General features: G+C 48.4%; 1 protein-coding gene across 1 annotated transcript in view; it reads right to left on the reverse strand.

Moving 5' to 3' along the window:
- SRGAP3 (SLIT-ROBO Rho GTPase activating protein 3) overlaps window positions 1-17,411 on the reverse strand; it is a 243,204-nt gene that overhangs the window by 5,851 nt on the left and 219,942 nt on the right. The window contains exons 18-21 of the mRNA XM_026501279.4: window positions 14,813-14,892; window positions 6,133-6,313; window positions 4,755-4,904; window positions 2,357-2,684 (exon numbers count right to left, since the gene is read on the reverse strand). Coding sequence (XP_026357064.1) covers window positions 2,357-2,684; window positions 4,755-4,904; window positions 6,133-6,313; window positions 14,813-14,892 — 739 coding nt within the window. The remainder of the gene's footprint in view (window positions 1-2,356; window positions 2,685-4,754; window positions 4,905-6,132; window positions 6,314-14,812; window positions 14,893-17,411) is intronic.

Here is a 17,411-nt window from a genome sequence, read left to right on the forward strand (position 1 = left end):
GTAGGCACTCACAAATAATAATGGCAGTAACAATGGTAATAATAGAGCACCAATCCAAGCCCTTCCCTTCAGCAACTCATTTAATCCTCACACTTATAAGGTAGGCACTACCATTACGCTCATTTCACACGTGAGAAAATGGAAGCTCAGCCCGGTTAAGTAACTTACCCAAGGTCACACAGCTAGTTAGTAACATAGCCCAAGTCTCAACTGAGAGCCCAGGCCCCTAACCGTTATTGTTATTTTTTAAAAAATATTTATTATTTAAGTAATCTCTACACTCAACGTGGGGCTCGAACTCAACCCCGAGATCAAGAGTTGCATGCTCTTCTGACCGAGCCCGCAAAGCACCCCACCATTATTGCTATTTAAAAAAATTCCTTGCCCATAGAAAAATTCCTTGGTGGTCATATTTTAGAATGTCCACAATGTTCACTCCAGAATTAAGGGACTGTCACTTTCTTCTCTGTATTGTAATCAGAAAAATTAGTTTTCAAAAATTTTAAAAAGCAACAAAACCTCTCATCTGCCTATGTAATTCCTGGAGATTAAGAGCTCACCAGTATGAGAGCACTTTGAGTGACACAGAGAGCCATTAAGGCACGTCCAGGACCTAGGAGCAGCCGGGCTGCCAGCCTGGGTGGGGCTCATCATTCCACCTTCCCAGGGCTTCTGTTCCTCCTCCAACCAGCAGAGGGCACTGCAGCTGGAAGTCAGCGTTCAACCCAGGAGCCGGGGTAGGGCAAAGGGCTGGAATTTTTTAGTGGAAAGACTCCTCTGCCATCTGCTGGCTGTGTAACCTTGGACAAGCCTCAGGCCCTCTGCACCATACTTCGCTTCTCTGTTGAAAGCCTCTACAGTTACTGTGAAGATGGGATGAGATAATGAATGTGATGGAACTTTGTAAACTGCCAGGCAGTGGTTTTCACACTCCCTTTAGCCAGAGTCCTGGGCTCACACACGTGTTACAGGGATGCCTCCACACCCAGTGGGGCACAGAGAGCTGCTCAGGCTGAGATAGGCCACGGCCCAACCGACCCGGCCGCTGAGGGGACAACAGGGGATATTGCTTAAAACCGCTGCTGGAAGGCCCGGTGCACCACCTCCGGTGACCCTGAGGACTATTAAGACACATTCGCTTTTCCACCCTGAGGCAAACCAAGAAAAACTGCAAGTCTGGTCGCACTGATGGAGTTGGAGCCTGAAGATGTCCTCCCGGCCCCTTTCCACAGACATGCCCTCTTTTACCCTCTCTCTGCCCCAGCCCACAGGCGGCCTCCTGCCTGCCCTGGGCCCCCACAACGGGCTCCAATCTGGCACAGGCAGGGTTCCTGCTTATCCCTTTTGCTTTGTTAAGAGACTAGGGGGTGTCTGGTCAATGGCTAATAGATTTTATGCTTCTTCATGACATTTTATCCATTGCCCAGAATGCTAGCTACTTTAAGAACAGGATTTTTGTGACTTTATCCAGAGGATTAGCCGTGAGGGACCTTCTATATGAGGGGAGAGATGGCAATCCTCTCCCCATCTTTACTATATCCCAGCCCAGCAGTGATAACTCCGGCTTTCCTTGTCCTGTTCCACTTAAATGAAGTCCCCTATAGACTTCACTGATCTTCTGCAATACTCCAGCATGAACTGAAAGGTTAAACTGTAAAAAATAAGTGTAATGATTACCCCTCTACCACCATCCCCACCACCACTCTACCCTGGCAGAATGTGAGCCAGAAAGACAGAAAGCTCAGAGAAAGATCAGCTGAGTGGTTTAGGCATGAGCCTTGCATTAGTCTAAGAGGTAATGCAGGGATCTGCAGAGTGGAGCTGCAGAAAGGCGCTCGGGGAAGATGGACAGCAGGGAGGCAGGGTCTGGGGCCATTTTAGGTCACCACTGTACTGTCGGTGCCTAGCGCAGTGACTGGCACACAACAGTGGCTCAATCAATATTTGTCAATAAAGGAATGAATGAACAGATGAATGAATGAATGATCAGACGAATAAATGAATGAACGAACAAATGAATGAATAACTCAACTGTGCCATCTTGTGGAGACACCTGCCATTATCGCATCCCTCTCATCCGGCCTGCCCCCAGGGCAGGAATCCCTCCTCCAGCCCTGGAGACTGGAGGTCTTCAGTTTTTACAGGATCCCTAGCCAGCAGCTGCACCCATCCAGCTTCTGCTCCCATGGGGAAGCCAGCTGGGGGACAGGAAGCCAGCTTGCTCTCTTATCTTGTGTTCTGCCTTAACCTTGAGCCTGGTGTGAAGGGCAAAGTGGCTCCCCAGTCCACAGGCTCCCACCCGGCCGCCCCTCTGGGGTTCTCAGCTGGCCCAGCCTGCCTTCCCGCTGGCCCTTACTTCTGCCAGGGCCTCAGCCTCCAGGGACTTGTGGTCCCCCAGGCTGCTGTGCCTGGTGGAGCCGCATGTCGACCTCATCGAGTGCCCTTCCGAGAGAGCCTTCTTGTCAGGGTAGTTGATGCTGCCAGCACTCCCAAATGTCGCCATCCTCCGCTTCTCAGGGCTCTCGATCCTCCCCCGGGTGAGGGGGATTTTGTGGGGGCTGCTGGGGCAGGCGGCAGCCCGGGGCGGCGTGTCTATGCTGGGGCCCAGGCCCCGGGGTGGGCTGTGGGTGTCGCCCCCGCTTCGGCGCCTGGGGATGGCCGCTCCATCAGATCGTAACCGCACTCTGCAAAGGAGCCAGGGGGCAGGGGCATGGGGCAGAGGTCAACCCTGGCAAGTCTCAGAATAGATCAGCTAACCCCAGGCCACACACTACACACTAGTCTAGGGAGCAGGTATAGTAAAGCCTCATTCAGCCAAACTCAATTGTGCAACGAAAGCGCTGGCTGAGCGTGTAGCTCAGGGGCGAGGGGCAGGTTTAATCTGCGTACTCGAAGGAATTGGAAGCATTCTGCTTTCCAAACTGCAGACGGTGGTGTTACTAATTACACAATGAATCTTGTCTACATGTCCAGTCAAGGCCAGGAGAATTTCAACCTGGGAACGCTTTGGTGATGGTTAGTTGGGCTCATGATATGTTCTTAAGTGGTTCAGACATTTCCATGATTCTGAAGGGCTTCTTAATTGGTCTGAAGCATTGAGGCTTGACTGTACCAAAAAATCACCAGCTCCCTGCAAGCACAGGAGGGGGTCCCTGGGAACTGAACGCAGTCCAGTGTCATCACCCACCCCCAATCTCCTCAGCAAAGGGCTATATCTATGAGGCTTTTCCAGATCTTGGAAAACTAGTCATTCAGGAGTAAAAATTGCATCACTCAACATGCCTTCCATGCATCTGGCCACCTTTCACTCTTTAGGGAGGCTCTGGTGGAGTGAAAAGGGGACTAGAGTATCTATCAGGAGGGCTGGCTTTGTCACAGACTTTCCTGTGTCCTCTTTCAGACCCTTTTTATTAATCTGGTAAATGGGCATAATATTCCTTGCCCACATTCCAGGGAGCTTTGGTGGGTGTGAAAGCACTCTGAAGATAAAAGCCTCCACCCGCAGACAATTGTGCTACATCCTAGGGAGATCAACAAAGATTTGAAGGGAGGGGAGGCTGGAAGTGGCAAGGGGGTAGGAAGGAGGGACAGAGTGTTGGAATGGACTGTGACTGAAGGACCAAGTTCAATGTGGTCAGCAGCACTTCAGATCCCAGAGCCACCAGCCAAGCTAAGCACCGCCTGTGGGTACCCCAACAGGACCAAAGCATAGGTGCTGGAAAGCAGGAAATATTGAGAAAGAAAAGAACCAGAATAAAGTAGGGGAGGGAGGGAAGAGGGAGAGGAAGAGCGAGGCAGGAGAAGATATGGCCCTCCCAGAATTCCAGGAACCATGGCTTTGTCTTCTACCTACCCCAGACTTCCATTTTTGCCCCTCAATTCCATATCTATCACAGTGCCTAAGCCATTTGCTGAACTGAGCAGAATATACTGAAAGGAGGCACGGAGACTTCTACCAAAGCAAAATCATGAACATATGTTCCTATTGCGACTGTATCTCTGGCTCTGTCTGCAAGTACCCATATGTGGGAGCTGATCCCATGACCTCTCCACCGAAAAAAATGAAAAAAATATGACATTTTGGGAATCTGATTAAGAAAGCAGCGAGGAACTGTCAGGTTCTCTTTTTTCTTTTTAATTTTTTTTTAATGACCACATTTTTTGGCCCATAAGGGCCTGTAGAATGACAAGCACAACTCTTGCCTGGTAGAAAGGTCATGTGACACAGCCCAGCCCACACACGGGGAGGGAAGAAATTGGCAAATGTGCTCCCACCAAATAAGTGGGTGGAGTGGAGTGAAAATTTCCCCCACCACATGCGTGGGTGTGAGTTTTTTGTTTGTGTAGTGCACTTCAGGGAGTATGTGAGCCTTAAATTTTTAAATACAACAACTTAGGTCTTCAACAGAAAATGGGGAGGAGGTGCAAGAACTGGAGAGAGGTAGGAAAAATACTTGTCAGTTTATAACTCTCTCTTTCTCCCCATTTAATGTTACTATTTTACATAAAAAGCATTGATTTGCCAACATATCTTTTCTCCTCCTGCTCCAAATCCCCACTCCAAGCTGGACCCTTTCACGCCCGGCATTCTGGGGCCAGTTCCAGCAGACCCCCCAGTGTGCCTGACATCACATCCTGCAGGGAACAAGCAGCCACGATAGCCTCCCTCTCTCCCCTCGGGCCCCGCTGCCCCTCCCAACACAGACAGAGGTGGGCATGGCACTAGTAGGAAAAAATGAATCCGCGTTTCCTACCGGCCCATCACCCCCCCAAAGCCGTAATCCGAGATGTGCTCCGTGGGTGACTGGAGGTCGTTTTTGGAGGAGGCCTTGTCATCCAGCAGCGGCCCACTGCTGGCCTCGCTGTCAGCCTTCTGGCTCAGGCTGTCGGAGAAGGCATCATCCCTGGGGAGAAGGACAGATGTGAATCGGCAGTGCTTTGCTCCAGAGAACCCCGGATGTGCAGGGCTCCTGGAGACACGTCTGAAGGGTGGATCCACACACACCTTAGGGCTAACTTATGCCCATCCTCGGGGTGAGGCGCTTCCCACTCCGCCTTAGCATCACACACACGCCCACTGTCTCACTCTCTCCTGAGTTACTTTCTCTGGCAGGAGACTAACCCCCCCTCTGCCCCAGGCCTACCTTCTCCTCTCCCCTCCTCTAGGTTTTTCTCTCACAGGCTGCTCCAGGCTAGGACAAGCTAAATGCTGGAGGGAGTGCTGGAGTAATGGGGGGAGGAGCCCACAAGCTGAGCACTGAGAGCTGAGTCTCCATGCGGGGCCCTGAGAAGCAGTTTAGGGCTAAGCAAGGGAGGAAGAAAAGTGCCTCCATCCCTCAGCTCCCGACCCAGAGTTTTGGATAATTGTGAGGTGGCTGCCAAGGTTCCTCCACTGGCGTTTCTCTTGTTGTCTGCCTGGCCTTGGACTTTTCTCTGGTTTCACACCATCCCCTCTTGCCATCAAAGCTTATGCTTTCCCTTGAGAGCCAGCGCGGTTGCTGCTTCCTTGATAAATCAGGTCCACCTGAGCCTGAGAAGGAGTGTGTGTTGTAGGAACCTTCAATGGCTTTCAAAGAAGAGAAGGTGTAGACTTTCTGGGTCTTCGGGTAGGGCTAGGTATTTGGGATGCAGGCCTTTCTTTCTAAAAAAAACAATATCAGAAAAATAACAGCATCCCACTAACTGGAAATGAGGGGATGACTGTTTCTGTGCATCCTCTGAGAGAGCCACCTCGGGGAAAGAGAATGGCGAGCAGTGAAGGGGGCAGTGGGCGGGCTACTGAGTATAGAGAAGGCCCAGGAGGGCAGAGGAGTATGGCAAGATCCACTGGATGCTGAGAACAAGGGCAGGTGATGAATGCCCTGGGGGCTGTCGGGTGGACCAGGATGGTGAGCCCAAGGCACCAAACGCCGGCTCTGTGTGCTCTCAAGCCTGAGCCATTTGCTTATTTGTTTAAGTGGATCACCATTTAAGGGTAAGTTAGATAGAATCCATTCTTACAAAAGGCCAAGTGTATCATACCAGTGAGAGCAGATGGTTTCCATACAGCCCAGCACTCCTATTCCTGTGCCCATTCAAGACATCACTAATCAATTATGGCATTCTTCAAAGAAGGTCTTGATCCCCACTCACATGTCCTGTACGACTATGTACTGATGTGGGATGAGTCCGTCCACGCCATTGTGACGACCCTCCCACCAGTCCTCTGAGGCGCGGTGGTACAGCAGCAGCGAGGCCCCCTTCTTGAACGACAGCTCACGCGGGGACCGCCCCACGTAGTCAAACTTGGCAATGGCCTCGATCTGCTCCACTTCTAGAAGGAAAGCAAGGGAAAGAGCATCCATGAAGTGAACAGGATGGCAGCCAGGAGCCTCGTTCAGATGGCCTTGGCTTCTGGGGGGCAGCACAGCCAGCAAGCCAGTGGAAACAGTGTGGGCCGGGGCTCAGGACACCAGGTTCTAGCTCAGATCTGCTCCCTGTGCTATGGCCTCAGGCAGGCCATCTAACTTCTGACACACCATATCCTTGTTTTCCATTACCCCTGTTGTTTTCCACTTTCTAACACTAATTAAAATAATATCTGAAGAAATATCTCTTTCTTCTACCTCTCAATACAAGTTCCATTTCTATTTGCGCATGAATCCTTTCACTCTTTGTCCACTTATACTTTTAGTGGTTCTTATCTTTTGGGTGTAGGTGGACTCCCATCCATGCAAAGATGCTGCACACAATTTTTAAGGGCTCCCAAAACTCTTCAAAGCTCACTGTTACAGACCGAATTGTGCGTCCCCCCTGCCCCGCAAATCCAGTGAGTAATTAGGGTAGGGTCCTAATCTGACTGGACTGGTGTCCCTCTACGAAGAAGAAGAGACACCAGAGATCTCTCTTTCTCCTTCTGAATGTACACAGAGGAAAGGTCATGTGAGGACACAGTGAGAAGGCGGTTTTCTACAAACCAGGAGGAGATGCTTCACCAGAAACCAGCCCTGACAGCACCTTGATCTTGGACTTCTAGCCTCCAGAGCTATGAGGAAATAAAGTTCTGCTGTGTAAGCCACCCAGTCCTGTTCTAACAGCCTGAGCTGCATAACACTTTCATCTATGGACTTAATTTTGGGGGAGAGAGAATTCTTAATGGGGCCACAGCTCAAGCTTATCTCTTTGCACACACACATCTACCAATCAAACCTTTATTCTTCACTGGTTAGTGACAAGCCCTGACTGGATTAAGCAATGAGGATATGGCTCTTGCCCCGGAGGCACTCCTACTGCCCAGCTCCATTGCCTCTTATCTGTGTGACCTCGGGCAGGTCACATAACCTCTGTACACCTCGGGTGATTCGGGAGGATGTGGGAAGACATCCAGATGGCCAACAGACACCTGAAGAGACGCTCAGCATCCCTCATCATCAGGGAAATGCACATCACAACCACCATGAGACAGCACCTCACACCTCTCAGAGTAGCTACTAGAAAAAAAGAAAACAAGAAATAACAAGAGTTGGTGAGGATGTAGAGAAAAAGGAACCCTCCCTGCAAACTGGTGCAGCCACTGTGGAAAACAGTAGGGAGATTCCTCAAAAAATTAAAAATAGAACTACCCTAAAATCCAGTAATTCTACTTTCAGGTATTTCTCCACAGGAAACAAAAACACTAACTTGAAAAGGTAGATGGATAAATGGATAAAGAAAATGTGGTATACAGGGGCACCTGGGTGGCTCAGATGGTTAAGCATCTGCCTTCGGCTCGGGTCATGCTCTCAGGGTCCTGGGATCGAGCCCCGTGTCGGGCTCCCTGCTCAGTGGGGAGCCTGCTTCTCCCTCTCCCTCTGCTGTTCCCCCTGCTTGTGCTCTCTCACTCTCTCTGTCAAATAAATAAATAAATAAAATCTTTAAAAAAAGAAAGAAAAAAAATGTGGTGTATAGATACAGTGGAATATTATTCAGCTATAAAGAAGAAGCAAAATCTGCTATTTGAAGCAACATGGATGGACCTTGAAGGCATTATGCTAAGTGAAATAAGCCAGAGAAAGACAAATACTGTATGATCTTGCTTGTACGTGGAATCTAAAAGCAAAAACAAACCAAACTCTCAGATACAGAGAACGGACTGCTGGTTGCCAGAGGCAGGGCGTAAGGAGCAGGCAAAATGGGTAAAGGTGGTCAAAAGGCACAAACTTCCAGCTATAAAATAAGTAAGTCTTGGGATGGAATGTAGAGCATGATGACTAGAGCTAATAATACTGCATTGCACTGAAAGTTGCTAAGACAGTAGATCTTAAAAGTTTTCATCGCAAGAAAAGAAAATCTGTAACTCTGGTGACTGCATGCATACTTTGACGTACGCACGGATGTCAGCTAGACTCGCGGTGGTGATCACTTCACAATACGTGTATCGAATCATTATGTTGTCCTCCTGAAACTAATATAATGTTATATGTCCATGATATCTCAACTAAAAAAGAAATATACTAGATTATAGATTGTTAAAAGCCATAATGTATGAAAGTCCTTAGCATAGTACAGACATACATGAGGTGTTCAGCTGATAGTCGCTCTCATGATTATAATTACTAGTGGCTTGACCCTATGGGGTAGGTCCAGACAAGAAATCTAAGCTGCAGAGAGTTTATGTGGTTTTAGGCCATACAGCTAGTGAGGTTTGGAAAGAGACTTTCTGGGGAGCAGGGGAGCTATGCCTATGATTTATTTAATCTGTGCTATGGCTGTACCTTAAGAGATGCCCATACTTGGTAGAAAACTGGCTGTGAGTATTAATGTATCTATACTTTAAAGCAAACACAAAGATGTCTGATGCTGTAAAAATAATATACATATTTATGTATATATTTACATATATAAAAATAATAAATGTATTGGATTTTAATAGAACAAAAGAGTAGTGAAAGTGACCTCTGCTCTCTCTAGACGCAGCTACCTTCCCTGTGCGACCTCTCTATTGCTCCCTTCCTTATGGATCATCGTGTATCTGTCCATCCAGCCGCCCACTTGCCCATCAAGGAGTTAAGCCCAGAACACCTGGCTTTACTACTTTTTAGCTGTGTGACCTTGAAGAACATATTTCTCCTTCCTAAGCCTCAGTTTCCTCTTCTGTAAAATGGGAATGCTAATTATAGTACACAGCGTAGAGGGCTGTTATGAGGATGAAATGAATTACTGTATAGGAAGTGCTTGCAGCAGTGCCCGGCACATAGTTAGCTCTGTATGAGAGTTGTTACCAGAGCGAATGCACTTCTAAGGGCTATGGGCAGCATGGAAAATCAAAGAGCAGGAGGTACCTCTTTTGTTCATCTCCCCCATCCATCCCCACCACACCCACATGCACGTTAGGGCTCCCCTCTGTAAGCAGCTGGCTCAGAAGACTGTGCTGGCGCTCCTAGGAGATGTGGTGGCTTGTGGATGCAGCTAGTCCTCAGGGCCTGGGGCAGCCTTCTACAGGGACCGGGCCTCAGGCAGTGAGGCCAGCCTTCCCCAGCTGGCTCCCTGACAAATGTCTTTAAATGCTATTCTGACACAGTTGACGCAAGATGACAGCACAGCTAAATGGACCCCATTAACTCAGATCTTGACTCAAAATTACCTTCTCAGGAAAATGGGGAGATCTCTGTCCTCCTCTCTGCTACCTCCTTGGATCTTACACCAGCCTTAGGCTAGTGCTGTCCGGTCACCTGTCTGCCCACCTAGCTACAAGGACAAAAAGGCCGGAGGGTTTGCAAGACCAGGAGCTGAACCCGGAGGCTGTGGGCTCTCAGGGTTTCACCCCAGGGTTCCCCACACTGGTGAAGAAGCTGATGGGAGCAGAGGTTTGCTCCTGCCAGGAGGAGCCTGGAGGGGCTGCCTGGGTGTCTAGGTCCTGCCTTCTGCATCTCCAGAGACTCCAGCAGTCACTGGGGGTGGTCTGGAGTTGGGAGTGGGGGGACAAAGAGGAATGGGAAATGTAAGGGGAAGAGAAGAAGAGAGGAGGAGCAGAGCTGAGCCGTAGGCTGAGAAAGGGCACGTGTGACTGCAGACGCCGTTACGTAAGTGTGTGTGGTAGAAAGAGTAATCATAGCCGCCGTTTATGAGGAAGTCTCTTACTTGGGTTTATCATACCTGAAATAGAATATGTGATTCTCCTTCTTATCACTCTCCCACACACCCCTCTCCAAACTTACTTAATTCTCTCATCTTTCCCATCTTAGGAAGCAGAACCGTCTGCCTGCTTACTCAGGCCAGAGCCGTGCTCTGGAGAATCACACGTCTTAGCCATCAGCAAGTCCTCTGAAATGTCCCCTGAATCGGACCCATCTCACCACCTCCATGGCCACTGCCCTGGTCCAGATCAACATAGTCCCTCTACGAGCCTCCCTGCCTTCATTCGTGCTTGGTAGAGCCATTTCTCCCCAAGGCAGCCAGAGAGATCTTTTAAAATCATAATCAGATCATGCAACTCTCTTGTTGAAATCCTTCTGAAGGCTTCCCACTGTGCGTGGGGCCAACCCCAAATGTCTCCTCAGAGCTGCCAAGGTCCCTCCGCACTCTGGGCTTCGCTCCCTACCACTCTCTCCCTCACTCAGTCCCTCCCTCACAGCCTCAGTAGCCTTAATGTTTTCTCCTCCAACACTGTATTCTGACACTTTTCAAACACAAAGTAAAGTTGACAGTGAACATACATATACCTGCCACCTAAATTCTACTGTTAACATTTCACTGTATTAGCTTTATCACGTATCTATCCAAACTTCATCCATCCATCCATCTCATTTTTTAATGAATTTTAAAGTAAGCTGCAGACATCAGTACACTATACCCCTAAACACTATAACATAAATATTCATAGAGCCTTCTTGATGTTTTTAAAACATTCCAAACCTTTTCCTGCCAGAGGACCTTTGCACTTATTATTCCCTCTCCCTGGGATACTGTTCTCCCAGATATTTGCATTCATTCACATTCAACAAATATTTATTGACCCTGTGTGCCATTTCCTAATTTCATTCAAGTCTGTACTCAAATGTCTGCCTCGGCAAAGTGAAAGGACTTGACCACCCTCAACTGCAAAAGCATCAACTGTGTATGTGTCAAATAAACAAAATCTTTTAAAAAATTGTATGAAAATAAGATGGACTGATAGATGGATAGATACACAATACAATAAATATAACAAAATGTTAACTAATGTAGAAACTAGGTGGTACGTTTATGGGCGTGCACTGTACAATTTCCATCCACTTTTCTGTGTGCTTGACATTTTTTTCTTAAAGGAAATATCATGAACTGCAAGCCAGTAGAAATCTTACCCAGATTTCTAGTAGATGCCTAGAACAATGTGATCAAAACTATGGACCTCTTCTTAGAGGCACACATTCCAACAGAAATAAAATGTTGCCCACAGTGGACCTCCTAAAGCCAATTTACGGACCCCTGATAGAGCCAAAAAATTAATGGCTTAGTGGCCTTCCAGATGTAGATGATGGGAAGGACTAGAAGGCAACTGGAAAAATTCTGCGAAAACATCAGTGAGAGAATGGTGGTGCAATTATAATTGGAAACTGACGTAACTATATGATCATGTTTCTGTTACGGATTTTAGTAGTTTCTTTATCTGGCAGCCTCAGTCCTCATTTAGCATCCAATTAATAAAGCTGCTGGTGACAGTCTGCCTCGATGTTTTCACTTGGCTTAGTTCTGACAATCAAGGGTTCTTAGCCTAACCATGGTTTCTTTGTAAATCTTAGGAGACCAAAGAGCAAGCACAAGTAGATTTTCCACATATATACCAGTGATGTGCTAACAGACTCCAGGCTGGGCAGCAGGCATCAGCTAGGTACAGAATATGTTGAGAAAGGAAAGGCCAAAGAACTACGTTTTTCCTCCCGTTTGGCTGGTCACTCACTGGGCGAACCATCTATTAGAGAGACATGGGGTCGTGGTTTTCTGGCTGATTTGACCTTCAGAATCGGCTGGGCTGTTTTCAAGAAAAACAAAGACGCTGATGATCCCCCAAATGAAATGTCTTAGAGGAAAATACCCAAAGGAGGTTTAGGCCACCAATGAGCAGTTCGATCCATAAAAATCCCTGGGTTCAGTTTCTTGATCAGAATTAGGAGGAGTTTCTACTGGATACAGCATAATGTTTCACCCATCCAGTTGTCCCAGACGCTGTGCCAGGCTCCTTCATATAGGTCACCTCATTTTAACTTAGGCCACAATTCTCTTGGTGCTGTCATTCTCATTTAACAGATAAGGAACCTGAGGTCTGAAGTTACATCACTTCCCAAAGATCACAGGGCCATGAAGGTTTCTCCCTGTCTTTCAAATCTAGGTCTCCTTCCTCAGAGTCTAGTGTCCCTCAACTGTTCCTGCAACTCAGCATTTCCATGACTGTTTTGACTGGGGCAGGCGTGTAGGTAAACATTTAGGAAATGCGATTAATTTTCCTCTGAAGAATGCTCCTGATTCAGCCATCACCACCAACACAGAGGAAACAGTGAGAACCTGTAGAGAGCATGAAACTGGCTCTCCCGAAGCAGCTGCTGCCCTTCCAGGGTGATTTTTCTGCCTTTGCCATTCTCAGAAACCAGCAACCTGACAAGGAACAATTGAGAAGGGACCTTCTAGGGAAGCAGACAAGCTCTGACTTACCCTGTTCCAGGGATATTGTATGCCTCTACTCTGAGAGGAGGGAGGCAACATTTTATGAGGGGTTTTTCTTGATGGCGCGAAGCCTGTTGGGTGTGCCCTGTGGCTGCTTCCTCACGTACCCAGCAAGACCTGGTCTCTCCGTCCCTCCTCCTCCTCAGTCCTGGTGCCCACAGCAGCCTTCCATCCCCGGCTGAGGAGCTGTGGGGAAACTCAGCATGTGCAGGATGACCGGCAGTGACCTCAGCCCCCAGGAAGGTGGGCTTCGGGGGTCCACAGAGGGCATGTGACCCACCCTCCTGCAGACACATCTACCTCCACCAGCAGCAGTCCTAACAAATCTTAATGCTGAAAACTCAGTCTATCTTGTTGGACAAGAGCTGTTTTCCCCCAGTGGAAGGAGAGAGACTGAGAGTGAGATCTAGAGCAAGAGGGAGCTACACACACACACAGAGGGAAATAAAGCAAGCAACAGGTAGGACAAGAAGGGAGAAGGAGAAGAGCTGGAAGTAGTAGGGCAAGAGACAGAAAAGAAGGAAAGAGAAAACCAAATTGTTACAAACAAGCAGAAGGGTGGCAGCCTTCACATCTCCAAACGAAGGCCCCCTGGGACATTTTCCTCAGCTCAGGATGACTTGAGCCTCTGAGGATTCTGGCAGAACCGAATGTTACACCTAGATATGCTCTTCCATACCTGTGACTCAGGCCTGACCCGCGGGTTCCCTCTTGGGCCACAGTGATTGGTTCTTGGTGGGATGTGTGAGTCAAGGCAGTCCTAAGACTCTACCCCAGGAGCTTTCTTAGAACCATGATGAAAAGGCAGCTCTTTCTCACTGGGACTTTGGACAGAAGGACAATGAAAGCCTGGAACTGCCAAAAACCACCACACAGGGATATCCTATCTGAGTATGACGCCAACACAGACGGAAGCAGAACAGAAGATGGAGACAAATTCCTAACAAGATCAACTAAGTTCCTGGATCCAGCCATACCTGAAGATATGCCTAACCTGGGATTTTTCAGGTATATGATCTGAGGCCTTTAATGCTTAAGTCAGTTTGAGTTGGAATATCTGTCAGTAGCAAGTGCAAATCCATGTATCAGTCTTGGAACCAGTCCTTTCACCAGCTCCCAGAAACCACATCTGAGTACTACATACCAGCTCTCCTGACAAAAATGGTGGCCAACAGGGCCTGGGACTATCCCAGAAGGAAACACAGAAGCCCATAAGAAAACCTCTACATAATGATTTTTTCAAAGTAAAACTATCCCAGGGAGAAAGGAGGGCTATGCTTGGTCTCTACGGGATTGTGTTATGACTTTCATGGGTCCCTTCCTCCATTAAAAAAAAGTTAAAAATTACCTTCTACTGTATGGTGACTAACATAATATAATAAAAAAACATTAAAAAAATTATCTTCTACAACTGAATTGGTATAAAGATGAATATAATACAGGCTGGATCATATTCCTTTTCCTCACTATTTTAAAAGAAACTAAAACATTTTCACAGGTCCTTAAAAGTATACCCTGGGCCCTCAGTAATGCCCATTCTGTCTAATGGATTCAATGGTGTTGGGTCCATATTATCCAGATTGCCTGTCGACATGGTCTAGGTTCCCTAGAGATGAACCCAACTCTAGTCTCCTTGTCTAGAAGGGGTAGAAGGGTCCGAAGAGTTCCTTAAAGCCCAGGCCCACTTTTCCCCTCTCCCACCAGCACCTCCCTGGGTCATCGCTGGCTGGTTTCAGGCATTATTTCTGTGGATCATGGGGAGCCACTCCTAATGTGTCAGGTTACAAGACTGGGAGCTCCTCAACAACTCATGTGTCTTTCATCAAAGTGCCCCAAGTCCTAGCACAGGCTGGTGCAGAACAGTGGAGGAGGAACAGGGGACTAAGTGTGCTTCCTACTTAGCAAACTCTTGTCACTTAGGATCTGCACTCAGGCCAGGTGGGACACAGAAAGGGAGGAGACAGGCGGGTAGGAGTGTGGTGAATGGGAGTGCACATATCTCCGAGATCTCTCTGGGTCCCCCTCTATTCTGGAGGGCAACACTCTGGCTTGCAAAGCTGGAGGGGGTTGTGTGGGCCCGCCCAGAGGCTGGGCAGGCATGAGTCAGTGTGAGAGTCTCCAGGTAAGCTCACTGGCCAGGTTCCCCCTCACTCACCTTCATCACTGGTGTGAGGCTCCGTGCCATTGTCGTGGTCAACCTCATCAATAGTCCCTGGCTCGCTGTGTGGACTATCACTGCAAGGAAACATGGGAAGGGGATGCGTTGGGCTCTGCACCCTCACACTGTCCTCAGCTTCCCTTAAGTGTCAGCCCAGCCCACTTCTGCGCTTGACCCAGGTCAGACCCAGGCCTGTGCCATCCTGTGTTACCCATCTGACCACCCATGGGCCCTCCTAATAGAAAACCGCTCCTAGTCCCTTCGATGGGAAGCTATCCTGAATAACCTCCCCCAGCTTCCCCCAGCCCTGGAATTGGTCAGGCTGCCAAAGAGGGCAGCGTAAAACCCTGGCATTTATCCTCGGAAGGACCACAGGCCAAAACAGGAAGGAACTTTGGAAGTCTGATGAGTCATTCATCTCTCCTAGCTCCTTTTCTTACAGAGGACGTGACACTGCCCAGCAAGGTGGAGTGAAGCTCTCAAGGAGCAGGGTTCTCAGGGCTGCCTCAGGATGCTGTGTGCAAAAGCCCGGGCCAGTCCACACAGCGCCTGCAGGTTGGCAGCCATGATGGGCATAGGAGTAGGTAGTAGGTAAAGTGAATCCAAGCCTGTCAGGTTTGGTATTAACACACTGAGATCATTTCACTAGCTGCTTCGCCCTCTCTAAATGATAAGCTTCTTGAGGCCAGGGTTTATTCACATAGTCGGTTTTCTAACTGAGCCAGTGATGGAGTCCTGATACCTGCCAGGCACTATGCTAGGTAGGAGGGACACACTGATGGGTCAGTGGACACAGACTCTGCCTCATGGGCCGGGAAATAAAAGTGCTGCAAGTTGAAATGTGCTATGGAGGAGCAAATGAGCAGAGACAAGAACAGCAGAGGGGACCTGCATAGGTGGTCAAGGAAGGCTTCTTGGAGGAGGTGACATTTACAATGGCATTTGAGAAAATATGAATTTCATTATGAAAAATTCTCCACTGCCTCCTGGATAAGGCCCAGATGCCACACAATGGCTTCAGACCTTTCATAACCTGGCTCCTGCTGGCCTGTGCTGCTTCCTCCCTCACCATTCCCTCGGCATCTGCAACACTCTGGCCACACAGAACCACTTTCTATTTTACTGAATGCTCCAAGTCCAGGACATTCTTTGCCCACGCCTCACCTGGCTGACTCTAGTTCATCCTATGGGCCTCCATGAAGTCATTATGTCCTCCAGGAAGTCCTTCCTGACCTCGCTACATTGGCTCAGGTAGCCCCTCTTCTGGAACTGCCTGTTTCCTCCCCTCCAGAGCCCCCTACCTCAGGAATTAATCCTATACAGGTTATGTCCCTGCACCCCTGCCCAGGGCCTGGCCTGGGACAGACACTCAGCAACCATCTGTCCATTCATTGAATGAATGAACGTTGTCCATTACAGTGAGACCCTCAGCCAAATTCCCCTTTTTGGCTTTGAAAATATCTCCAGTGTAATTAATAGTGTTCCTTTCTCATGGGACACAAACGGGATTAAGGGAAGTGTGGTTATTGTATATTATTCCTTGGTGGGTACAACAGATCTATAGGACCTTCCCAGAACATTAATTATAGTGCAGCAAGAAAAGAGAACTGGTAATGGTTGCAAACACTGCGTGAAAAGCTTCTCTTTGTCCAGAAAGTATGTTTGCTGGCTATTTAATGTCTCTATGACAGAACAGGACAGATGTGCTCTTGGTGCCACAAATAAGGTTACAGAGCTGTGATTACAGGACAGCAGGTCCTGATATTTCTATGGGGGACGGGGTGGGAAACAAAGGGGCTGGAATGTCTCCTTTCTTTGAAGCGATTTAGGAGTCCAGGAATGCTGTGATAATCAAAAGACCAACGCCCCTGTCAGCCCCTAGCTGAAAGCAGTATGGGGAATACCTAAATATACAGCTGTGTCGTCCCGGATTGGGAATAAAGAACGAACCAGAACACTTTGGCTGGTCTCTGTCAGCCGGTGTTCTGAATCCACATTTAAAAACATTTCCTATCTTTACCACATTTTAAGGTCTCAGTCTGGGGAAAGTAGTCAGCCCTGGTTTTGATTAGGTTATAACATTTTTTTCTCCCAAGACCCCATGTAGCACCAGGCACACAGAAGTGCCCAACTACCAACTGCTGACCTGGCGTGAAGCTCTCAAAGAACATAAACTCACTGTGTCTGGAAAAGGGAACCCCTTTCTCAAGAGGTTGAGGTGGAGATTCTTATCCACTCCCCTGCTGCCTGAGATGGGTTTGTGACTCACCTGGCCCATGACAGCTTGACATCTCCTAACCAATGTGATTTGTTCACCAGACCCGAGCCTTAGCAAGGGGATATAATTCTTGGATTTGTGTTGGGACACTTGGGAAGGAGAAGCCCTTTTTCCACTGGGCTGCTGAGAGATTGTGCTCTAAATCTGGAGTTACCAGGTGCCTTCCTGAACCCACCAAGGGAGAGACTGCCTGAGAATGAAGCCGACACAGAAGAAAGCAGAGCCAAGGGCTGAGGATTGCAGAACCAAGTCCTGATGATAATAGTTGAACTCCTGGATCCAGCTATCCCTGAAGCCATGATCCTAGACACTTTAGTT

The sequence above is a fragment of the Ursus arctos genome, unplaced genomic scaffold (assembly GCF_023065955.2).
Source record: "Ursus arctos isolate Adak ecotype North America unplaced genomic scaffold, UrsArc2.0 scaffold_14, whole genome shotgun sequence".
Taxonomy (NCBI): Eukaryota; Metazoa; Chordata; class Mammalia; order Carnivora; family Ursidae; genus Ursus; species Ursus arctos.